At 37.6% G+C, this 25,981-nt stretch overlaps 1 protein-coding gene across 1 annotated transcript in view; it reads left to right on the forward strand.

The window, feature by feature from the left end:
- Window positions 1–25,981, forward strand: part of ASZ1 (ankyrin repeat, SAM and basic leucine zipper domain containing 1) — a 40,975-nt gene that overhangs the window by 12,453 nt on the left and 2,541 nt on the right. Inside the window, exons 5-12 of the mRNA XM_075742846.1 lie at window positions 7,747–7,858; window positions 8,123–8,257; window positions 10,676–10,788; window positions 14,445–14,520; window positions 14,889–14,945; window positions 19,656–19,768; window positions 24,893–24,998; window positions 25,431–25,544. Coding sequence (XP_075598961.1) covers window positions 7,747–7,858; window positions 8,123–8,257; window positions 10,676–10,788; window positions 14,445–14,520; window positions 14,889–14,945; window positions 19,656–19,768; window positions 24,893–24,998; window positions 25,431–25,544 — 826 coding nt within the window. The remainder of the gene's footprint in view (window positions 1–7,746; window positions 7,859–8,122; window positions 8,258–10,675; window positions 10,789–14,444; window positions 14,521–14,888; window positions 14,946–19,655; window positions 19,769–24,892; window positions 24,999–25,430; window positions 25,545–25,981) is intronic.

The following is a 25,981-nucleotide window of genomic DNA, read 5'->3' on the forward strand; positions in this document are numbered from 1 at the left end:
CAGGCAGCAGCTGCTGCTTCTCAGGAGCTTCTTCCACTGTGTTCAGAAACAGGGGGATGAAACACATCAAACCAGCTTCTGTGTAGATAAGGCATCAAAACAGACCCTCTATGTGGCACTGTAGTCCCACTTCAGCTGTTTCATTAGAGCAAGCAGGATGATGTTCTATAGGAGGGCATCTAAATTGTCCGTGAGTTGAGATTATTGCAAGGAATGTGTGTGAATGCAAAGCAGAATACTTAACTTTGATGTAAGGCAGAGTTTGGTATTTATCCTTTCTCTGTTGTGCTGTCAGGACAGCCAGTAGGCTTTCTTATCTCGTGTCATCTGGAGGTGATACACAGAAACTTGGAAATTTTTTTTGTCTAATTCATGAAGTGTGTGTGGAGTGGGGATGGACCAGTGAGAAATAAACTGATTTTTGAAATGCAGTCTAAGAAAGAAGATGGGTTTAGGAGTAGGTAGGTAGATAGATGGTTTCTTTGCAATAGGATAGACTACTGAGGAGAAAGTATTCAGTAGAGTAATTTCCGATATTTTTGGTAAATCAAAGTTGGGAACTGCATACTGATGGCTGTAAAAATAGTTTTGTTGATGAGAATGTAGTGTATCAAAGCATAAGTGCTACCTGAAGAGTTTTGAAAAACAAACAAGAAGTAAGGTAGTGGCTAGGTGAAACAAGAATGCATTGTAGGATCTGCTCTGCATAGTCTTCATAAAGCTACTATAGCCTGAGTGCTTTGTTTAAGTGAATGCTGCTTTGAGAAATGTGTTTTGCTTATCTTGTATCATTCACCTCCCTTTTGCTCCAAAATGTAAAGTACATACTTTATCCTTTTGTAAGACCTAGAAATATTTAAGCAGCCTTTTTTTTTTTTTTTTTTTAAACCTCTTTTAACCTGCAGTGCTTTCTTAAAGGTACACTGGTTTTATTAATGTTAAACTGTGATTTTGTTTTAGGCAGAAGGAAAAGGCATGACCAACTGATAACTAAATTACTGCTGCTAAGATTACATGTTATAGGTTGTTTAGTAAATATGGATTTTAGTGATGACATCCTCTGAGTTCTTGTTTACATAAAGTAGACTAAAAGAAATCTAATGGCTTTGCTGGGAAGAAGAGTGTTTTGAGTTGATGTTTCATGATAATAGCTTTGTTAGAAGAACGTGCAAATAGGTGAATGACTGAAATCTCTTTTATTTTGATATAAGCTCTTTGTCTCTTGTTTTGTATGGGGTATGTGGAGGTTTGACTGTGTGGCTTTTTTTCCCTCACTCTTAAAGTTTCTGGCACAGTTGAGTCCTGGTCAATGACCAAGCCTGTCTTCAGTGTTTCTCCTCTAAAATGGTTATGAATTTTGTGTATGTTTAAAGAAAAGTCTTCAGAAAGTCTTTAATTTTTTTTTTCCTTTTTTAGGGTATTATAAGAGCTAGACCTTTTTCTGTCTTTTGCACAGATTAAAAGTTGAGCTTGAAGCATGCTGTCCTGTACATGAATGCATATAAATAAAAATATAATCACTGCTCAGGTCCAGTATTAAGTTGCCTATGTATGTTCATTTATGCTTACATTCAGAGCAGTTTTGAGGAGTATCAAAATGGTTTAATTATGAAAGTTTTGGTCTATTTTGCCCTCTTGAGAAGGTGATAATGGAAGGGGGAAATTTTCATTGCAGTATTCCCCAGTTCGCAAGGTAGGTTTCTCTTCAGGTTGCGTAGTCAGAATAAAGCAATTGTGTAACAACTCAGTTTTAGCAAGATGTTTATTGCTGTGGATAAGATAGTAAGTCTGCACTGCCACGTAATGATTTCGAAGACCTTGACGTTATCATTGTGTGATGGTTAACCATGCCAAATGACAGACAGTACATTTCTGTAAAGGTAAATAGCTTGGGAAAAGTTAATGCACGACAGGTTGGGGCAAGAAAATCAGGGAATTTAATACTGGTTGAGTCAAGATCTTTGATCCACTTCAGAGCAAAAAATACCTTCTGATGTTAAGCTCTTATACTTCATCCCTTTCAGAGAGTTTTTTATTCTAGCACTATGAACTCACAACAGAAAGACTTGTTTTATTATGTTGGTCAAACGTCAGGACAGAGGGACTAAATATAAAAGATCAGATGCAAAATTACATTTACAGAAGTACTGTGTTCATCTGGGCTAGGTCCATACTTCTCTCCCCTTATCTGAGTGAGGGAGAAGTCAAAAGCATGGTAAATGTGCGAGTTCTGTGAGTTTGGAAGAGTGACTGTTGCATGTGAATTTTGAGTCTTGTTCATCAGATCTTTTGGTAGGGGTAAGGAGTCTAGACACAGAAATAGATGATTGTGCTTTCCCCTGCTAGTATTGACTGTATGGTGGTACTGACAGGCTTACAACTGTTGATCACATTTTCTGGGCAGAGGTATAAAATACTCAGGGACAGTAGCAATGTTACATGCTATTTTTAACAGAGGTGTTCTGACAATGTACTGTGGTGTCTTGGAATGTCACCTGAGCAGCCTTTGTGTAAAACACAAACAAAACCTGCACTGAAATCCATTAGCATTATAGCAGCAACATTCTATCACGAGTATATTAAACTTCCTATCATTGCCACTAGCTTATCCTGATCATGGGTTATTTTCACAGAATTGGTTTGGTTTTTTTACATGACAGAGAATTACCCTTTCATTAGAAAGGTGGAGTAGATCTCACAAGTATGTGCTGAATTTCTTGACTGCAGACTTTACCTCCACTTTGAAAGTAAAGTTGAAAACAGTCTGAGAAGTTTCTGATTATGTGGATAACTCCTTTGTTTTTCTACTTTACGTCGAAGTGTGCATGTTTTTAGTTAAACCAGCTTGCTTGTGAAAATGTGATGGAGTGAGGATGTAGGAGGGCAGGATAACTGGGAATGTCATAACATAGAGTTCTGCCATCCTCATTGTTAACTTTTATGCTAATCCCTTTTAGAATCACATTCTTTGTATTTTTCTAGTCATATGAAGATAACTTTGTGGCTGTCTACCTTCCCACTTCTGTGTGCTATAGAACTTACACAGATGCCTTTTTTTAATTTTAAAACAATCATGTAAACAGAGTTCAGAAGCAGAAAGGTACAAGAACTGGCAATCTGAAATGAAGTCTAAAACTAAGGAACCTGAAAGCTGTCACCCTCCTACCTTGCTCCAGCAGATAGGGCCTGGAAAAAGTATCTTACAGCTCACAGTACACTAAAGCATGTTCTTCCAATACTACTTGTTTTATAGAGTTTTCCACCTCATCACTTAAAACCCCAGTGAGCCAGAAAAAAAGGCAAATAGCTTTCCTTCTGTTGCTGTCGACATACTGCTACCGCTTCATTTCTAGGTTCCAAGCTTCATATACAGCACTGGAGTGGTGAAACTGGCTCCAAAAGCTATTGAAGGTGCTTCCTGGTTTTCTGAAGCAGTGTTCGGATCAGTGTTCTTGTAGCATTATTTCCTTGCTTTGGGATCTCAGTAAGAAAAGATTGAAACTAAACTCATAAGGTTAAATTGTTTTCTACCTACTGTATTTTTGCTAATGTTAGCGATACGCTGGTCAGTTAATAAACATATATCCGGTTGTGAGACTTTACGTACAGCTTATACATCTCAAGATCACCAACCTGAAATACTGAATTTTCCATAGATCTCTCCCAATGCAAGGAAACCTGTGTCTAGATGGAAGACATCTTCTCTTTCTTTCCTCCCTCTTCTGAAATTTTCCAGAAAGATGAACTTTGTCTTGCTTGAGAGCATGATCCCGAACATAAGAATGTGTATTTGTCAGGCATGGTAAGTTCTGCACCTCAGATCCAGCTTAGTGATAACAGACAGGTACTTGGGACATTTTGCAGTGAGATAGCTAGCTATCACTGTATCACCTGGTTTTATCATGGCATGTGGTTATCCAGGGTAAGAGACTCCAAATGATAGCTTTTAGGGCTCAGCTTGCTCTCTTGTGATTATGTTTTACCTCGTTTTCTTGACAGGATAAAGATGAAGCGAGCCTGTAAGAACCTCTTGTATCTTCTCTAGATGTCACACATAAAGTCTTGAATGGCTGTGAAAACTGAAAAACCTTTTGGTTTTGTCTTTTTCTCCAGCCTTAACATAAAAGCAGGGAGATCTAAAGATGAAAACAAACAAAACCCCCTTCATTTGCATGAGACCAGCGAAGAATTACTTGCTTATTATTTAGCCAGAAGCAAACATAGTTGGAACAGACATCATGCTTAATTAATAAATTGTTTATATGCCTTTTCAGATTTTTATTTATTTCTTTATTGACTATCACTTGAGTATCATGTTCAATATTGGGAAATGTCATGTGGCAAACTGTGCCATGCAAAAGGACTTCACAGGTGTTTGGACAAGAAGATTGTCTGCAAGCCAGACTGCTGAAACATGAATGTCTGCACAGTTATAAAGGATTCTTTATATATTTTATCTGGATTTATCTACGGTTTCTATGTACTTTTTTAGATTGCAGTAAGATGTACCAATACATTTAATTTCTCTTCAACATTAGCAAGAAACGGTGGATTTGGCATCTTAAAGCTTGCTGTTGTATTTTTCTGGGTTCTTTGCAGGGTTAGGAAAACAGTATTTGTTTTCCCTAATGCTGTAGTCTCCCTCTTGTGGATGTACGTGTAAGTGGACCTTGCTTTCTGAGGTTGTGCCTGTGCAGCATGTGTCCAAGACATTAAACGGTACCCCCCTCATATATAGTGGTGCATAAATGCAGTTGCAATTTATTATTATATACAATTCTATCCTGAAACAGCTTCTGGCCTTTGAAATTAAAACTCTAACATTAAAAAGGAACACTTGAAGTACTAATTGCGTATTCATGTTGGTAGACCTTTTAATCATTATGTTTATTGGGTTTTACTTAAAAATGGAGAAACTTTTTCAGTAGCATTAATGTCATTGAGTTGTTGCCTTGATTTCAGATGCCATATCTGCAGTATTGTACAGCTGTAACCACTACATGATGTTCTTTGGAGAAAAGATTGTTCTGTAGCCTCTGGACTTTTGTTTGGTATTTTTCCTTTGAAAAAGCAGAAGGTAATTATGAGGTAGTAGCAGTGTGCAAGTTGGAAAAAAAAAAGTTGAGAGCAGAAGAAATGAAAATGAAAACAGGCATGAATGGACTGGTTTTGCAGTCACATGTAAATACTTCAAAGGTGATAGCGTGGAAAGTCTGTCAAAGGCTGCCTGCCACTGAATAGTAGAAGTTAAGTGTGGGAGCGAGTGTCTGCATTGGACAAGCAAGTATGATTTCTGTTGCTACAAATTATCAGGTTTTAATCAACTTATGTTCATTCTTTAAAATACAGATATCTACAGATACCTGTATATGTCTGTATATAGATATCTATATCTCGCTACCTCATCAGTTGTTAAGTTACAGGGGCAGTTCGTAGAGTCTTTTTCTCTATTTTTATTGTAATCTTCATAGATCACAGGTAATTCAGGTCAGAAGGGACCTCAGGAAGTCTGTAGTCCAACTTCTTCCTCAAAGCCACCTCTGTTCTGACATTGGGCTAAGTTGCCCTCTGGTCTTGAAACCCACCACCAGAGATGGAGACTACAAAACTTCTCTGAACAACCAGTTCCACTGATGGACTGTGCCCCATGGTAAAAATGTCTCCTTATATTCAGTCACAACAACTGCTTTTGCATTGTTGATGGACTAAATTGAATTAGTTATAGACTGATGCAAGTCTTTTCATTAACAAGTTCCTTTCTCTTACGGACGATATGTCTCGAAGGCCTGGTTACCTTTCATTTTGCATCTCAAGGTAATTAACTTTTTTCCCCTCTATCATAAGTCTCTTTCAGATTTGTAATATGACTGGATTCTTTTCTTAACTGTGTTTGTGTAAGACAAAATATTATCCTTTTGTGAATAAGCAATAACAAGCAAAGATAAGCAAAGCTTTAGTTCTAGCACTACTGTGGAAAGAAGCAGAAAGTCTGTATTTTAAGACAGCTGCTTTGGTTTACATATGCTTTTCGGGGTCCCTCTAGTGATCTGTATTGAACTTATTAAGAAACACTATATTGGAAAGAGCGATCCTCCTCTCAAGTATATCTTAACAAGATAGCATAATCTTTTGACAGCAGATTTTTGACACAGAGCTGTCCATTAAAAGCCATACATGATAGCTTTTCGGGAAAAAATACTGCATTTTGAGATACAATCAATTTTAATTGAACATCACTAGTGAAACATTTTAGCTTAACTCTTATTACTTCATAGTGACCAGAAAATCCACATTTTTGTCCTCCAACACTGTATTTTTTTTAATTCTGCAATTTTACTCCATCAAAGCATAAGTGTCAGGCATCTGGAAAGATACTTTTCGAAGCTTTTGAGCAATTTTTTTTCCCTTTCAAAACACTCAGAGCAATTCACAGTGGCTTCATCTTATAAGCATCTCTAGAAGCATAAGATCAATAGACCGTTGTCATCGTAGTTTTGGGATATTAAAAAAAAAAGAATAATGGGAAAGGTGGTGTCTGTAAGTACTTGCTGCTTCAGAAATTGTAAGAAACAGTAGTATATGTAGCAGAGAAAGCGTCAACACATGCACTTCTGGGAACAGAAAACAAAAATGGGATGAAGGACAGAAATATTTTGACATGCATTTAGTTTTAGTACTTGAAAAGTTAAGAATTTTTCAGGATGATATTTGCATGTAGTTCTCTGAAGACTCCTCTCAGGCATACTTGGGGGGGGGGGTTGAATGTTCGTAATATGTGTGCACCCTGCGCCGTTGCACTGCATCTCTGCACACCAGCAAGAGTTGTGTGACTTGTGATTCTTTGGCTTACGTTGTTTTTACCAGAGAGGGTTTTGCAAGTAGGTACATAGTTGCTGTTCTTAATATTCTTCCTTTTAAATACTCAGTTGCGATTTACAACTTGTCCTCCACGAAACTGCATATTTCTTTTCAGAACTTTGGGTTTAAATTAAACTGTATGGAGAATTCATCACTTAAGCTGTGTCCTTTTTTTTGAAGTAAAAAATGAAAGTCTCCGCCACTTTTTTTTTGAGGGGAAAAAATGGGTGGTTTGCTGATATTCTTTACTTTTAGTAGGGTGAAAACGGTGATCTGCAGTTGTGGCCATTTCCTTCTCATTAAGCTGGTCCATGTGCTAAATGAGAGGCCTGCCACTGGGCCGGTGCTAGCAGCAGGAGAGATGGTCTTTAAAAACTGGTTTTGTGTAGTTCAGAACCAAACCAGAAATGGTTTAGTCACCAAGCTACCGTCTTTCATAGCTGGGATGTGTTAACGTTATTTGTGATTTAATCCACTACTCTAATTTGGAGGTGATGAAAGATTGATTTTATTTATTTACTTTTTCTCCCAGAAGTATTATAAGTCTATATTCTAAACTCCTGGAAGAAATTTGTTTAGTTTCCTCTAAGTTTCCTTCTTGTGAAGGACATTTGTCGACTTCTTGACTTCATTTCAATCAGGAAATAAATGCCAAATATTAAAATATTTTAAAAATGCTAACTGGACATAAACGAGTTGCTGAATCTGTACATTCTGTTAAGTTAACACTTGTGCTGAAACGTGAATGTGGTATTTGGGACTTTCACCCTCTGCTTAGTTTTTCTGTAAAACAGAGAATCTTTACAGAATTGAGGTGTTCTACTTGATAAAGCAGTTGGATTTTGATATCTTGAAATAATTTTTTTCACCCACCCCCTTTTCTTTCAGGAGACGAATGACTCCACTGATGTATGCAGCTAGAAAAGGCTATCCTCGGGTTGTTGCTCTTCTCGTCGCTCATGGATCACACATAAATGCCCAGGATGAAAATGGATATTCAGTAAGTGATTCACTTCTGTGTGTTGTGATTAATGATAAAAAATTTAAAAAGCAAGAACCCACAAACTTGTTTCTAAGTTCAACTTCCTCAGAAATACTCATTGGTGTATTTGTCTGCTTTAACACCACTTTGAGATTGTTTTGCATTACTTTGTCTCCAGATTCTGCCATGTAAGAACTTGTGAAAGTTGCATTATTGATTGAACCTCTGTTCTTTTTTGCTCCATATGTAACCTTGGTAAAAAAAAAAAGTTGTTCTTTGCAGGCATTAATATGGGCAGCACAGCATGGACATAAAAGTGTAATTTTTAAGTTGCTTGAGCTGGGAGCTGACAAAAATCTACAGACTAAGGATGAGAAAACAGCAGCAGAGCTAGCAAAAAGCAATAAACATTCAGAGGTATTTCATTTCTCTTTGACATGCAGATTCTGTGTTTTGCCTCAAATCTGTTCATTAACTGTATCATTTTCTGTAGAAGTGTTACTTTAATAACTAAATTAGAGCAGCTAGTTGAATACTTGTGCTATTACATCTGTATAAACTATTTTCTGTTATATCCCAACTTTTTGCAGGCCTTTAAATGATACAATGTTTTGGGAACAGTTTTGGTTTTTTTCAGAATCCTTGACTTCAGATTTAGAATACAGAACATGAGAATATTCATGTCAGTAATGTTGATTTGAGAAGTAGAAAAATAATATGTTGGGTTTTTTCCTGTCTGCCAAAGTACGTGAGAGAATGCAGGTATCAAACTAATTTGCAGTATATAGTTTCTGATAGAATTTGAAGTGAAAAGCCTAAAGCTAAAAAGGAGGGGGAGTTGGTACTGGCCATCTTCAAAATCCATTCTCGGGAGGGAATAAGATGAAAAATATTGTAAATTGGTCATCAAATCATTGGAAGAGCAGCCACTAATTATCAATGTAAAGAGCGAGCTGTTGAAGTCAACATATGTTCTCCTAAAATAAATCTGTTTATTGCTGTTACCTAATGATCAATGGTGGATCAATCAGACCAAATTTCTGTGTATTTTGCTTTGAGTTGCTTTTATCAATGATGTGGGTTTTTTGCAGTGGCTCTTCAAAAGTGTATGTGAATTTTAATTCACTTTACAGCTTCTCTTTCTTTCTTTCTTTCTTTCTTTTTTTTTTTTTTTTTTGCCTGTCAGACTCCCAGGGCTAGGCAGGAGCAAAAATGATAACTATGCACAAAGCTGTCAGTGTAGGCTAGCAAGATCGGTGTTTGAGGCTCAGTGATCTGTTAGCTCAGGTTACTGAAAGGGGCTACAAATGCTTTCTGCCTTTTGATAAATGACTGGTTCAGCAGGCTATGGCCATATAATCTTATAACGTGACTTTGACATGGAGGGAGTACAGGCTTCTTGCACATGAGAGGTGGGTCCTGCCTCTTGACCTGTGAAGTGCTAACTTTCACACACTTACTGCAAAGCCTTGCAGATGGTATTGAGATACGTAATGGTCATGAACTTCTTCGAGCTTGGGGGTCTGCTCTTCAGGGCTGTTGACATAAAGACTTGGGTTGTCGTATAGACTATGTCTGCAGAAACTGTGTCTGAGAGGGGAGATATTTTTCGTACATATTGTACTAGGTTTGGCTGGGATGGAGTTATTTTTCTTCCTAACAGCCCGTGTTTTAGGTCTGTGACCAAAACAGTATTAATAACAGACCAGGATTTTAGTTATTGCTGAGCAGTGCTTCTGCAGCATCAAGGCTGCCTCTGTTTCTCACTCTGCTCCCCACCCCTAGCAAGTAGGCTGGGGGTAAGCAAGAGGTTGGGAGAAGGCACAGCCAGGACAGCTGACCCAAACTGACCCAAGGGATACTCCAGACCATGTAATGTCATTCTCAGCAGTAAAATTGTTGGGGGAGTTTTTCCAGAGTAGCCATTGCTTGGAGACTGGCTGGGCATTGGTCTGATGATGGGAGGTGGTGAGTGATTGCCTTTGCATCACTTCGAGTTTTGGTTTTTTTCCCCTTCATTTATTGAACTGTAGGTATGTCAACCCACTAATTTTTTCTCACTTTTACCTTTCTGATTCTCCCACATTGTGCTGGGGGAGAGTGACTGACTGACTGGGTAGGAGCTTATTTACCAGCAAGGGTCAACCAACTGCACATACATATATGTGTGTGTATATATATACACACACAACTGGCTAGTCGCCTGAACTTCAGGAGAGTGGTTTCATCATTCCTTTAGGCTTATTGAAGTTCTACCTGTTTTGCTGGATTTTCTAGTAACTATCTCAAAACTCGCACAGGGGCAATTCAGTTTCTGGAATCCATCACTGATGCATAGTGATGTCTGGCGGAAGGCTTGCTTCTTTTATCAGCTGAAAGAATCCCTGTCTGTCAGATATAGTTAACTTAAATTGTCAGTTGTGAATTGCTAAATATTGGGTCCATATATGCGCTGGAAATAAAGACATTAAAATAGTCATATGCCTTGTGCTCTTTAGACAACTTATTCCCTTGAGCGTGTAGAGCTCTTGTCTACAAACCACAAAAATTAGTATGTTTGTGCATTACTGCTTCTGTAGTGACGGATGCTAACTTTTTTAGACTATGTTATATACGCTGTTTTGCTCTGAATTTGGTTAATTCAGAAATGCTCTTGACCAACTCTGTAGGCTTAATCTTAACTCCTCGTTGTAGTTGTATGCTTCAGAGAACAAGTGGCAGATGTTTCATGTTCCTTGTAAGTAGTAATTTATGATAGAACTCTTTGTAGTCTTACTCCTGTGTATTTCTGTATGCATTTTGAGTTTGAATAATAATTCATTTTTCCTCTTCCAGATTTATAGTTTACTCTCTTTGGCTGCAAATCATTTGCAAGGGAGATATGATGAAACGATTAAGCAAGAGGCTATCTACAAATTTCTGACAGCTGTTCCTGACCACAGAGTTGGGTAAATACAGTCATAGTGTAATTTTGGCTTATAAACATTCCTAAGAGATTGTATTTGTTCATATCGATGATTAAGTTGTACTGTTATATATTGTGTATTGTTTAGAGCACTACCAAGAGTCCACAATAAGTATATTAATGTACTATTAATTTTTCCAAGATTGCAAAGTTCTTTTGCATTATAAACAAAGTGCATCCTCTCAGTTGGTGTAAAGTATAGTAGAGCCAGGGTCCTATGTCGCTTCGTTTCAGCTCTGTTAAATTTGTATGCTTGCCTGTTGGATACTCCTTGTTGTGTGCTTGTCTTCATTTGATTTTAAATTTTTGGTGCTTTCACTGAATGCTGTTTTCAACTTCATGCCACCAGGAAGAGCTATGCCCTTTTCTTTTTTTATGCATATATAACTTGCAAAATTGAGTATGAACACCAGTTAAGCTCTAGAACTTTTTGCATAGCTTGCCCCTTACTGTGAAGCTTTCGGGTGTCCTATGACTGAAATTAGCCCCTGCTTCAACAACTTCGAAGATCTGTGATACGGTTTTGTCCCGGAACATGTTGGCTAAGAAGTCCTCAACAAACCATCCACTTGCCTCCTTGAGCTTTAGCTGCATGGTCCTGAGAAAACAACTTCCAGTGTCCATAGTCTGTTCCAGTGGATCAGATTGATTCTTTATGTCCCTGCTCAGCCAGGTCATGCTGAATTTGAAATGCTCTAGTTTTATATCATTAGGCTGATGGCAGTTCACTAGGTAGCAGTTCACATTGAGGTAGTCTCAGACAGAGTACCTCAGTTTGGACAAAGCCTCACCAGGTTCTGTTGCTAGATGAATGTGTATGTCAATCAGATTTTTATTCTCTGATGCTTCAACCACAATCATCTTGGAAGCACTTCTTGCAGCAGAGGGATGAAGGCTTTGCATGGTAAAATCAATTACCTATGCTGTCTGTCCTCTTTGTTCTTGCATCTTACTACTCATAGATTCCTGAAGGTGGTGTTCCAGGTATATCTCCCCATCTATGAACCAGGTCTTCTGTGGGATCCATCTGCTCCTTGGGGATCATCTTTTGAGTCTCTGTATACTTGCCATGAAGGTGACATGCTTTTAAATATATTGGTCTTCTACCGCTCTTCACAAAGACTTATGTCCATAGATAATGTACTTAATGACCTCAGTGTTAGAACAGATCTCTCTCTTTTTTTTAAAAGTTTACATTGTTTAGGATGTTTCCCAGGCTTTTTCTGGTATAAGGAAATAAACTAACACTATGCAGCAGTTTTCCAAATGGATTTAGTGCTGTTGAAACCTGCTGGTGGCTAGAGGACATTCTACCAGTGTTTGGGTAATCTTGAAAAGCTTTTAAAATAAGACACTGAAATCCTGAGGACCACTTAAAATACTTTGTGGCAGCCAGATGTCTAGCTATGCAAATGTAATTCTGTATTAGGCAATTCTTGGGCTTCCAAGATTTTTGCAGTGTTTCAGTAGTCTTTTTCTAAACTCTACTGTTTTTCTCTGCTTCAGATGAGCAACTGATTTGTTTGTATGAACAGACATTTCTGTCAAGCTCAAGGATTTTTATATTAACAATAGCTAGTCCTGATGTTTCATAACTTTGAGCATTTCTGGCAATTATAGAACTCTTGATTTCAGGAAACAGTCCCCTGTAGTATACCAGATGTCTGGCTGTTAAACGTCTGTTCTTACAAATGTATCTTACCCATTTCCACACACACACATACCCACCCCCTAGTGAGCTGGAATTTTTTTCATCTAGTGATAGTCAAGAGATACACTGATACCTGTGTTTACTCCATCAGTTCCCTGAGCTGGATGTCTCCTTCCTGCCATTTGCCTGCATAATTTTCATCACAGGCATTGCATGTTGTCTTCTCAAGTCCCTGTTCTCTCAGTTGCTCCTAACGCATCATCTGGTACCGGGTATCAATTGTGCCCTATCATGCAGGGCCAGTGAGTATGACTTGGCCGTCCTTGCTGTTGTCATCCTTAGGTAGTGAATGTAGCTTCAGTCGTTGCTCTCTGCCATCCAAATTAGACAGTTGTGCTGGCTCCTGAGCCCTGGCCTGTATGAGGAAATGCACATACCTGTCAGGAATTTGCTTTCTTCAGCTCCTCGATTAGGTCCTTTTGTGGTTCAGAGTCTTTCAAGTTATTGTCTGGATGCTCAATAGCCCTTTGTTTGATCCTGGGGAAAAAAATGTCCTTTCCTTGCACCTTTAGCAGAACCTAAAGCCTCGAGTTACCCAAGGACTCCCTAAACCTGTGCAAACTGGGCACTTTGCCTAAATGACAACATTTTGTCACTGCAGGTCATTCACACACACAGTCTCCTCTTGCCAGTTGAAGGGCATTGGCTGTACATAAAATGTTTGGATGTATATGTGAATTGCTTACTTGAAAGACTGTTGCTGTCTGTGTGTTGAGAGGGGAGGAATTGGACAGAGGATAACACAATTCTACACAGCTTCATGGTAGGGATTATTTTAAACTCTATATTTTGCTGACTGACGGAAGGCATGCTTACAGAATTATTGACTTGTTACAGCGTGGAAGTGGCATCACCTCCTTCAGATAGGTGTCCATCCTCATGAAGGGATAAGTATACTGAAATACCAGAAATCCTGGAATGCCAGATTCTCAATGCGCAAACCTGAAAAATTTTCTTATGTATTCAGAATAATTTTCAGAGAGGTTTGTTTGGTTTTGGTTTTGGGGGTTTTTTTGGAGGGGGGAGGGTGTTTGCTTGTCTCTCTTTTTTTTTTTTTTTTTTCCTTTTACAGCTTTTAATAGGAGCTTTTTAAGTCTGAACTGAAAAGGGAGCAAGCCTTCATGTCAGGGCCTACAATAAGATGGAGCACGCTATCTCTTAAGGCGGGGTTTTGGCAAAAGATTCACTGTAGCAATTGTAGTAGTCCTTTCTGCATTTCCTATGATTTGCTTTTTGGTTTAATTCTGTTCATTGCAGTTGTTCGTCTGATTGTTGAAAGCTGTTTGGATTTATTTTTTCTCCCCCCTCATATTTTTATATGTTTTGGTAGGGCAGGGAATCAAAATTGTATTTTACCTTTGTTTATAAATGTTAAACTCTGAACCTACAGTGGGTTATACTACTTCCTTGGTCTACCTTCTGAACAGTAGTCATCTGACAACAAATTTTATACTGGATTAATTTCCACTATCTTTAATTGTAGACATTCCTGTTTTCTTGATTACCTTTTTTGGTTTAAATGGAACCAGAAGGGTAACAGTTGTAGGATGAATCCAATTTCTATGAATGTTATCTGATAAGAATAGTTATCTTCCTTTACCCTACTTCCAAATTTTTCAGGCTTTTGCGACCCAACTTTAAGGTTCAGTTGGGACATTTTGCAACTTAAACTTTCATTTATTTATGAAAATCGTTCCTTTTAAGCTCAATTCAACTCACTAGACAGAAAAGGCGTTTATAAAATTTTGATAGATTAAATTGTACCCCATGATGCTTATGAGATACTACTGTCATCAGTAGTTGTGTAAAACTTTAGGTTGCTCCCCGGTACTCTGTCTGGGGAGCTTTTCTATAGTATTGTGTTCTGGATGTCTCTTTTTTTTAATTTCCACTGTTTTCATCTCAAATCTTATTAATTACATTTGCAGTTCCTGTTCATCTCTTGATGATATGGAAGTGTTTTTACATGGTCTTGGTCTAGAACACATAATAGGATTATTGAAGGTAAGTTTGTGGTGTATCTGCTGTCTGTAAAGTAATCCATGAAAGCAAAATGTACCTACAGCATAAAAAAAAGCTCTATCACTATTAGTATATTAATTCAAATAAATATATTAAACAGAAGTTTATATATAAAGTGTTAAGTTAAACTGCAATGAACTGGATTGGATTGCTTAATTTTGATTATGTGCATTAGCCACAACGTAGTGTTTCTAAACTAGACAACTCTTTCATTACTTCAATAATGGTGTTCTGTAGCTGTTTCTGTTTCTGCAAGCTAAAGTAAAGCAAGTGAAAAAAATAAAAATTAAGTGAAAACTTTTCTTCTGAAATTCTTTTTTTGATGGCATACAACCCTTTGTTTTATACAGGAAAGAGACATAGCTTTAAGACAACTTCTGATCATGCAAAAACATGAGTTAATACAGGTCAGTTTACTACTTTAGAATTTAATTTAGTTTTGTCCTCTTTCTTAAATGTTTTTAATGACAAATTCTTACAAGGTTAGACATTTATAAAGAGAAATTTTTTTAAGATCTATTTTCAGAATCTTCTGCAACTTCTTGAATTTTAACATGAATATAGTCAGACCTTTTCTAAAGCATGTAATCCCACAGATCAGCCTTGAGTTCTGTGAGTTGAATTCTTGCATCTTCTCTGCCTAGATCTGACTATGAAATGGAAGTCCCCAATATTTCTTTGCTGCAATGATGTGGGAGTTGGGGTGAGCAGGAAATAGCTCCCGTTTTAAATTTCAGTTGTTACTATTTTTAGTATTTAAGTATGTTTTTCCTGAAAGGAAATCAGTGCCATGATTAGCAGTAGATAATCCTAAACAATTATTTTAAATGTGGTCCTCCTTTGTGAGGTGATAATTTCTGTTGGAAAAATGAGAGCTCTCTTACATTGTGGAATCTCATATCCTGCACAGGTTTGTAAAACCTTACCAAAAAAAAAAGGAGGAGAAAATATTTGTTTTGTTACAGTTTACAGCAGCCGGGAGGGTTTGTATTTTGCTGTTATCCAGGGCTATGTGATGCATTATTACAAGGTTTCAGTTTCCAGTTGAGATAGGGTGGTTGCTTTTCCTTAATCTTGGCTGGAATTATTCCTTTGGGAAATGAAAGACTTCCGGTGCTTACAGGAGGATGCCATAATAAAATCTAATTATAGGAGTCTCCTTGGAACAACCTACCAGTACTTCAGGCTTCAGGATTCTTCTGAGCACTCTGTACTTGGTCGGGGATACCAAAGACACCTCATTAAAATAGCTGCTTCAAGCCTGCTCCCTGCCATGGATGCTAGCCATGTCCTTAGTGTCAGCTTTTTTCACCCTATTCTGATACCAAGGAGGCATGTGCTGTAGCAGCTGGAACCACCATTTGCATACAGATGTTAATACTCCTTCAGAGTTTGTGTCACAGGGAAGTTTTGCGTGAAGTTCTGTCTTGTAACTGAGTAGAATTTGTTTTTTGACAGAGCTCAGAAGTAATTCTGTGTTCTCAGAGGGTACACGCATAGGGAGTTTTGGCGATGAAGAGATTTTTAAGGGTTCGGTTAGACCTAAATTTTATAAGGCATGTCAGTGTGTTCTGATATTACTGCTTTTCTTGATGTTACTGCTTTTCTGAAGCCTCAGAATTGTGCCCACTGGACAACATTTTTATGAATCCTAAAGCCCCCGTTGACAGGAGTTTTGCTCCTAAAAGAGATCACTGTGAGAGCTGCTGTCTTGGTCGTGATTGTATTAAACTGCAAATCTGAGTATATGTTCATATTGATCACCTGTTTTGATGTTGTAATAGTTACTTGGTTTTGTCTTGGGGACATTGGGGGAAGGGGAGGGAATTGTGAACTTTAGTGAATGGCTAAGCTTTATGATTCCTTCACTGAACAGGCATAATTTCACACAAACCTGTAACTTCTGTTTCAGTATTCTAACATGTTTGAGGCTCCCTATTATAAAGAGGGCTTTTTTAGACAAACTGAAATAAATACCTGGATCAGCTGCTCTTTCACAGGAAGATAATATATATAGGAACAGAATTATTTTGCCTCTTAGCTCTGCAACAGCAGGAAACAGTTCCTGGAAAATAAGTTGTGCTTTGTGCATGGACATAAATTAATTAGTGAGTCTTCAACTGAGAATTTTAAAAATGACATAACGCTCCTGGCTTATTAGCACTTCATAAGTTATCCTAAATTCTTGATGCAGTCTAGTTTTAGAGCTCTACTAACAGTTTCTCCCCACACTGCTGATAGAACAAATCTAATCTGTTTCCTCGTAACTCCAGAGTTGAAAGTTTTTAGTGTGATGGCAGATCTTCAACTAACAGCCAGCTATTTTAAAGAGCCTGGATCTTATTACTACAAAGATTAATGACCTCTGATGGATTCCTCTGAACCAAGCTGCTTTGTATCCAGAGAACTGGGGAGAAATCCTGTCACTAACATGATACACTTTCCTCCATCAAACAATATCAGAAAGATATTTTCTCTGTAAATATCTTTATCTGTATTCTACAACAGAGCCTAAACAATGACTCTTTCAAGCTGAAATCTTTGCATTCCTTAAGTTTATAAACTGTTCCATACTGAGACAAGTCTGCTCAATATACTGGGACGTGTCTATTCAACTTTTGGAGGTTTTTTCCTGGTTCTGTGCTACTCATAACACTCCGATCTTTTTTGTCTATTTTTTTGAGCATTTGTCTCACAAGACAGCAACAGAAGTAATTTTACTTCTGGACGCATTTAGGACTAAGAAGGTTCCTTTCTCACATGTTTATTAGTTTAGAATAGGACAAATTGGCATCCTGTTCTGGATTTGAGAATACATAATGAAAAGTTGACACATCAAAATTCAAAATATAACCCAGAAGTTTAACTTCATAGCCCAGATAATTCTCTAATTGTGTGCTTCCATATCACAGTTCCAGGACTCTCCTTCCTCTGCCCCTCCTCACCACAAAAAAAAACATTTAATATGTGTCATGTTATTAAAAATAGTGGCCACTTGGGCTAGATGGCAAGGATGTAAGAGTTCATTCATAACTTCACTGGTTTTATCTGAGAAGTATGTCATCTTTCATGTGTTGAGGCAATCTGTTATTCGCCTCTTCTTTCGTTTCCATCTAAAAGATGACAGAAAAGTCATGTTGCTGCTGGAGCGTGAGTTTAGGGCCTGGATTTTCAGGGAGGCTATTTATTTATTTAAGTAAAGAATAAAACGGATGCTGCTAGAGTTGGTGTACCTAAAATCAAAATCTAGACTGTACATTGTCTGGTTTACAGATATAAACAAGTTCTTGTACAACACTTGTGTATTCTTAAACGTATGGCCACTTCACAGTAATATTTGCATTTGGATTGCAGAGTGTAATTGAACCAACACCAACTTAAAAGCTTGCTTAACCACCATAAGGAAGAAGGTCATCTTGCACTGTGCTTGTTCCATGTATTCGTCTTTGCATGAATAGTCAGGGTAACCCTCACGTTCAGCAGAGATGGTCTGGAAAGGGAAAGTATGTGCATTGGGAAGTAGTTTGGACTAGATTCTAGACTAGAAAGTCTATCTACTTTCTCTAAGTTCTGCACCTAGTACCTCTAAATTCAGAATTACTGTGGTGATGGAAGGCTTTATCTGTGATGACTTTTATCACATTCCTTACTTCCTAAACCATATCTTCAAGATGTGGTGGTGATCAGTCACTGGTCCATTTTGCAGAAGGATGAAGCTATGTTTTAGTTATAGGGAAACAAAAGTACAATGTCTTTCTGCTAAGCTGGTCAGAAAGCTGTATCCTGATTTGCTTGTTTCAGGAATGAGAATATGGAGTCAAAAGCAATCTCAATCTTCACAGTAGTTCCTGCTTTAAGCAAGATAGTCTTAATATTCAAGAATAACTGCCATTCTGGCCTCGGAAGAGCTCATCCGATTTGTTAATTATAATTAAAATAAACTTGCTGCTCTTGTATAAATAGCTTACTTCAGCATCATGAAATGACAGCTGTAATGCTTTGTAAACATTAAGAAAACAGTTCATATCAGATAGGGCCCCACAACACAAACTTGAGAACTCGTAAATTGAGCAAACTTACAGCTTGACATAAAGCAAATTATTTTTAGGAAACCCAGATCTTTCTCCCTTAAGGCTGCTAGTGATATTTACCAAAGAGACTTGAGTACAATTTGTTCGGGTGCCCACGGCAACCTATTGGAAACTCAAAAGTTCTTGACACCTGTAGTTAAACTCCCAGTTAATCTTGTTGGGATTTTACATTACTGAAGAATTACTTGTGTTTAGAGTTATAACATGATTTTGAAACGTTTAAAGACACAGTTGTGAGCCCGTAGTTACATGTTACCTGTCTTTTCTGAACACCTGGTGGAGAACCTGGAGGACTGTTTTATGGAGCCACAATGAACACTGGGCGTCAGAAATGATAGTCTCACACAAAGCAAGCATTTCTCTAGGCACCTTCTCTTCCCTAGGATTGCTGCACAGCGCTATCCGAGGAAGAGACTGCCTGGCATTTTGATCTGATGTGTATTGTCATCTCTTCATTCAAAATTCTGTCTGCAATAATTACAGAAAGCTGGGAGACTGCAAACATGAGACCAGTTTCTCTAACTGGAAAAAAATACACACCCAAAAGCTTGTAAAAGCCCTTCTTAAAATCTAGCCTCTTTCTGTAAAATTCTCCATTTGATGCTGATTTCATAGTTTCCTTCCTTTTTTTCTGAGTTAATGCGATATCACTGTCATGATGATTGACTGTTTTGCTATAAGAGATGACTGAGATGATTCTGAAATAGATGAGCATAACATCCTAACAACACAAGGATACTTACCAAAATTGCTACTATTTTTTTTATAAAACTTAAATGGATTTTTTTATTATCCTGTGCAATTTCAGTTTGGCTCTTCCTCAGCTCTTCTAATTTTGTTTTGCATCACTGAATACTTTCTGTGGTTCTGTTTTTTCCTTTGGCAGTTACATACATTGTAGTTGGTTGCAGTAACTTAAAAGCAACTTCTTTTGCCTCTCAGTAATTAAAAACACTCACAATAAATGGTACTGTAGTTTTGTCTAATAAGTATTAAATCATATTTGTAATTACTCTTTAAATTTAGATTGGCATTACAAATCCTGGAGATCAACAGAAGCTCCTAGATGCTATTAATGAGCTACAAGTGGAAGAAATAAGAATTGGAGACCTCCCTGAAGTGATGAAGCTGGAATTGAGGTACTAGCTTTATATTTAAGGAAGTGGAATTGAAATATGAACTATTTAAGGTGACTGCACTGTTTTCTGTAGCTCAAAGGTAAAATTCTCTCACATCTTATCCCATGCGTAACGTTCATGAGAATACACCAGTTAGTGGCTTATGAGAGCTGGTGGTAGGTGTGTTTTGTACAAAGAAAGTTGGAAGCATAGATTCCTGTTGTAGGAATCTGTTTATGGGTGATGTTGCCATTATATGCTACTACTTTGGCCATCTTTCTGAGTGATGAGTTCTTTGTACCTCAAACAAGGTTTCGTGGCCTGTGCAGGGTTTTCGCTACCTTATGTTCATATCATAAACTCTGAAACTGGCTTCTTGGGCTACAGTATTAACTCATTCTTTAATTTCTCTGATAGGCTTCAGTGAGCAGATTTTTTTTTATTTCTCCATGGAAAAGAGGTCTTACCTGCCTTGCTTCCCCATGCTTCAAGAGCGTCATGAATCCTTACAAACCCCACACGATGTGGTCTCTGTAATTCTCCATTGTGTCTGTAGACCAGGCAGGCTCTGTTAGTCTTGCAATCAAATTTGTCTCATTGTAAGATGCAATAAAAAGGTGTGTGGGAGGGAGAGATGCATATAATTTTTGCATAAAGCTTTAATTTTCAACTGATGAATTAATTGTACATGTCTATCTTAAATCATAAATGTGACTTCTGTATAGATTCAGGATTTTTTCCTTGTTTTTCTCTTCTACTGGAAGCAGTTTTAACTGGTTTCTAAAAGATTTAATTTTTTATATTACAAATTTAGAACTTCATAAGGTATTTTTCTTATCATAGTTTATATGTATCAGTAGAAATAAGTTTATAAGGAAACTGTTTTTTTTAAGAAAGCATCACTCCTTCAAACTTCCATTCCAATTTGATTTTTTTCCCCATTGTATGTCCTTTCTAACAGCCTTAAGCATCAGCTCTGCTATACTTCTAGTATAGTCTTGTGTAGTCCCATGAAAGCCTGAGCTGAGGAACATCCCTCAGCAACGTTATTAAACTTCATCAGTCCCCTAAGCACTGGTGGAGCATGGTCCACATCCAGCACAGAAAGAAGAATGAAGGCTATAGTTAAGTGCAAAGGTGTCCTAAGATTTCTTAAACCTCTTATCCTTTATTCTGTTGTGTAAATACCACTTTTTCCAGAATAGAGACCTAGACTTGCATTTAGATTCTGTGCTTGTATCTTTCCTCTTTTTACTTCCCAGAACTATAGAAGAATTGCTCCTGAAAATAGGATTAGTTTGATATTTTAATTTGTAAAAGTTTTAGAAATGGACTCGGGCAGAAAGCTGTGGCTTCCCTTTTAGAAGCTTTAGTCAGTTGAACTGTGATTGTTTAACTTAGATAAGACTGGTTTGGAGGTACTACTCCTTCCTTGTACTGTAGCTACATCACTAGTAAGTTAGATTCTCTCTGCTTGTTTCTCTCCTCCCAGTCCCACTGGCATTTGCATAGCATTGGGTTGTCTTGTTTGTAGTGGCCTGGCTAGAGTAGTACAGGGGGAAAAAACTCCTGGCATCTGGACTGCTCAGTAAATAACTTTCTACTGTCTAGAAAAGTAAGGGTTCATTTCCTGTTTAAAGTGTGTGTATCTCCCTTTTGACTGACAGCCGTGTTGCTACTCTGTTAGATATTTCTTCCCTCCCCAAAATACTGGGGAGAGCTGTCTGCATTATTTGGGTACGATAAGGCTAGACTCTTCATTAGTTATGTTGTTCGCTGGACCAAAAAGAACGTGCTTGGGTTCAAGTTCATTCTGTACATGTCACTGTCCTTTGGAGGCAGCTGAATCGCACTGACACTGTGTACTAGCAGTCATGTCATGATGTGGTCCTGCCATAGCATTGTCTTTTGCCTTGGTTATGTGAGTATGTCTAGTACATACTCCACTCCCGTCTAGTCATCGTTATACGTGTTGATTGCTCCTGATACTGGTACTGTGCCTGTATCTGTATCCATTACTGTGTTTATACAAAAGAGGCTTTGCAGCCTGCTTGAGATGCGTTTTTGCAGCAAGATGCCAAGTTTGAGCTGTAGGATGTGGGAGGACATCATAAAAGGTATTTGGGGAAGCTCTTGAAAGACTGAGGTGGGCTGGGAGAGCAGGGTGCTCATGTCCTAATACAGGACCTTGATGCTGTGAGGAGATTTCTCCATCAAAACAAGTGTGTACTTTCAGAAGATAATCCAGGTGCAAGCTAGTATGTGTGCTGTAACACTGAAGGACTAAAGTTCCAGCACACAAACAGTATGATATGATACGATATACAATATGATATATGATACAAACCAGTATGATATAGATACACCATAAAAACTCTGACAGCACCTGAGCCATTCCTATTAAAGTAGAGGCTTTGCTGCTGAGCTAGGTTGTAGACCAGGCATCTGTGTGTCTAGCTGTCCAAGTTAAGCACCTCTAGAAAAGGATGTTGACCCTTCAGCAAGGGATAATTAGCTGCAGTTTAAGAGGACTTTGCTGAGTTTAAGCGTCATGCATTTTTATCCTAGAAATGTATGCTTTTTTCAGATTGGTCCCTAGTGGCATTTATATATACACTCAGGCAGAACAGCTTAAAAATTTGAACAGGGGGAATACGTGGAGAAATACAAAAAGTTAACGTTTCACTGCATGTGTGGCCAAATACAATAAAAAACTCACACGATGTCCAGTACAGTCTCACACACCAATGACATATCTAATTCCTAGTGCACTATGGGTTTAGATCATATGTAGTTCTCAAAACCAGAAAATAATTGATTGATTAAAGGTTGAAGTACACAAAATATGACAGCATTTCAGTTATGGCAAGCACTGCATAGTTTTCTAGAAGATGGCTTGACATGTATTCTAGGAATCTGACCTTGAGACTAAAATCATAGGCTATGTTTACATGCTATTATATAAAGATTTTACTTCCCACTTGTTCAAAGTCATTATGTGAGAAGGAAAATCAGTCATTAAGTCATAGAAAAACTAACATAGTAGAAAACGTTGAACTGATTGATTATAAACTCACAGAGTGTCTAGCACTGTTTAGCCACTGGTGTTTTGACAGCCATTAATTCTTTTAAAAAGTGATTATTTTTTGAAAACATTATTTCCATTTGCAAATACAAGAACATGTCACTGCAACAGATATAAAATTCTATGAAAATGTTTTTTAAGAACTATTATTGGTATGAGAAGTATAAATGTTTTTCTCTTCCTTTTTTTTTTCCCCACTCCATTTCTGGCCCATGACATACTTTATTTTTAGGAATTCTGGAAGGATTCTCAGCAAAAATAATTTCCTTTATGATAGAACACAGAAGGTGCTACAACTGATCCTAGCCAGCTAAAAAGTTATCTAAGTAGAAGGAAATTTTCATGAGCGTGGCTTGACTGTAGTAACGTGGGAGAAACTTTAAGACTATCTCCAGATGTGATTATTTTGTTTAGTGTTTCTGTCTTTTTATCCTAGATATTGGGTTGTTATATTGTTCTGAAATGAATAATAATTTATTTTATAAAAACAAGCTAATAGGCTTTCTTACTTCCCCATCTTCATGAAAACTATGAACAGTCTTGGTTTTTAACCTTCAGTATCCCTACTGATGCTTCTATATATTTCTGATGTAAGTGTTAAAGTCTTAACAGTTTCAGTAGTGTTGCAAATCACGGACGTCCTGAGCAGCGGTGGAAACTTCGCTTGCTAATGACCTTGTGCCAAAGTTGAAGGAAAACTTTTATGGGCTAAATTCGGTCTCTGTTTAGATACTTGCACCACACTGGCATGTAGCTTAGTTTAGCTGTTGGGCAAATTTCACGTATACCTTTTTGCTATCAGAAGCAGCAGCAAGTTAAGGTGGTGTGAGTATGCTGCATTTAGGTTTAGCAGCAGATTGCCCTAGGGAAAAGAAGAATGCTGGGATCTGAATTAATTTATGTAAATCCTCCTATAAATATAACGGGAAGTCCTGCAATAGGAACTTAAAATTGTCTCTTGGTTTGGCCCTGCTTGGTACTCACCTGAATGGCTTACAGCTAGTGGAAACTCTTCTACTGGAGGTACAGGCACTTCTCAGGAGTTTCAGGGTTTGAGAGCTCACTCTGTAAAAACAAATGGATGATCTTCTTCCATACCGGTCTTTCCTCTGCCCAGTCAATGGCAACAACTTTCTGGCCAGCACCATGACATAACTAACACTCTGTGAGGCTTACAGTAAAAAAAATACGAGTCAGTGTCACATTGGAAGCTCTAGAAACAGCACTGAAATTAGTCTTAAATGTTCCTATCCTTTTCTGCACTCTTTGGAGATACTGATCAAACTAATTCTCAGAGTTGTCGTCCTGCTTGTATTTGAGCACTAGGTATAAATTTTCTTCAAAGATAGATAACATCAGATATTTTAGACTTTGATGAATGGATTTCCAGATCCAGGGGCCAAGTCAGTATTACTGCATTCTTCTGTCTGGAGACAAAGGGACTCTAAACTAGTCGTTTCAGTCCTAACTCCAAAGTGCAAACCAGTATTTTTTTTTCCTCACATCTTCAAAAATGTAAGCTGGAGGTCAGGAGTATCGATATGTCAACATAAAATTGACTATAAATTCTGTGTTTCTGGTGATGCAAGACTGTGATCTGTATGCACACGTGCACAGGAAAACAATGTTGCAGTTATTATGCATAGTATGTTAAAAATTACACATGCAGCAGTTAATGAAATGCTTTCATTGATAATACAGGATTGATGATAGTTAGAAACAGAAATGGAGGTTAATAGAATGTTGCTGAAAAGCTTTTGGGTGACAGTTTTTCAGCTTTTGGTGCATCTTACTAGCTAGATATTCCAGATAACTTAATGATTTGTTGTCCTTCCAAAAGGAGGGGGGAAGAGAAGAATCCCTCAAAGCTTGCTAAGATGTTAAATGTAGTATTTAACTACCCCATGTTAAAGTGACACTGGCTTTTTTTTTTTTTTTTATGCAGTGAAACTGCATGTCTGATTCACTCACTGGCTGATGTTGGAAATGCATAGATAGTATTTAGCTTGCAAAAAGTTACAGCTTTTAACAAATAACAGAATATAATTTTATTTTTGTAGTGGAGATGAATTCCTCAAGTTTCTTCAAAAGTTGAATAAAGAGTGTAGTAAGCTGACCATTCCTGTGCAGACAATGAATAAGCATTTCCTCCAAAATTCTCACAAGGTATTCAACTAAAGAAAGAATGATTAATTTAGGGTGTATTATTCTATTCTAGAATATTATTCTACCCTGTAAAATGAAAAATATGAATACTCATCAACAGTCTTGATTATTGTATAGTTATATAGAGCTGCCCAATGTTCTTTCTCTAAAGGACACTTTTTAAAAATGATTTATTTCAAAGAGTTAAGCCACCCAATTAAAGGAGATAGATCTGTTTCTTCATGTTTCTATTGATAGGGGAGTTAAGGTGATGAAAGGTTCCCACAGAGGTTGATAGAGTAGTAGATCGTATTGTGCATAAATCGTACAATGAAAACCCAGTATAAATGCAATTATAAACTTTTTCTGACTCTGTCTTTTATGATACGTTAACTAAAGAATATTAAATCACAATCTACAGTAATTCTGGCAAATAACTGTAACTATTAACAGATAGTACTACAATGGGCACCGACCGAAATTTTTATTGAAGTCTGCGAGGACTTGGTTTGCAGTATTGAAAAGCTGGGAGAGGAAGTTACCAAGCTGAAGGACCTGGTGGAGAAGGTGAGTATGTGTGAGTAAGGCTGTTAAATACTGTGTACCAGTTTCTGTGTGCAACGTCAAATGTGACATCCATCAGTGAAATGTTTTGTACCTTGGTCTGGCACAGGCGCTTTGTCTGTAGCTTGGACGTTGCATCTACCTCTCCCTCTTCTACCTTTCCATGAACAGAATGAGAAATAATCTAGAATATTCCACAGCAGCGTGGACAGTCTCCAAAGGAAGGCACAGTCAGTCTTTTTCTTCCTGCCACAGCAAAGAATTAAGTGGAATGTATCCCTGTGCTCTTGGACAACCACTGTGGCTTAAATACCACTCTGAATCCTTACACTCTTCCTTCTTAATCAAGGAATCTTTTGTTTGGAATTATTGACTTACAAGGAAGATACTAAAGTTTTATGGATTGAATGGGAGGCATCCCAGATAACTCTGCAGAGTGA

The sequence above is a fragment of the Balearica regulorum genome, chromosome 1 (assembly GCF_011004875.1).
Source record: "Balearica regulorum gibbericeps isolate bBalReg1 chromosome 1, bBalReg1.pri, whole genome shotgun sequence".
Lineage (NCBI taxonomy): Eukaryota > Metazoa > Chordata > Aves > Gruiformes > Gruidae > Balearica > Balearica regulorum.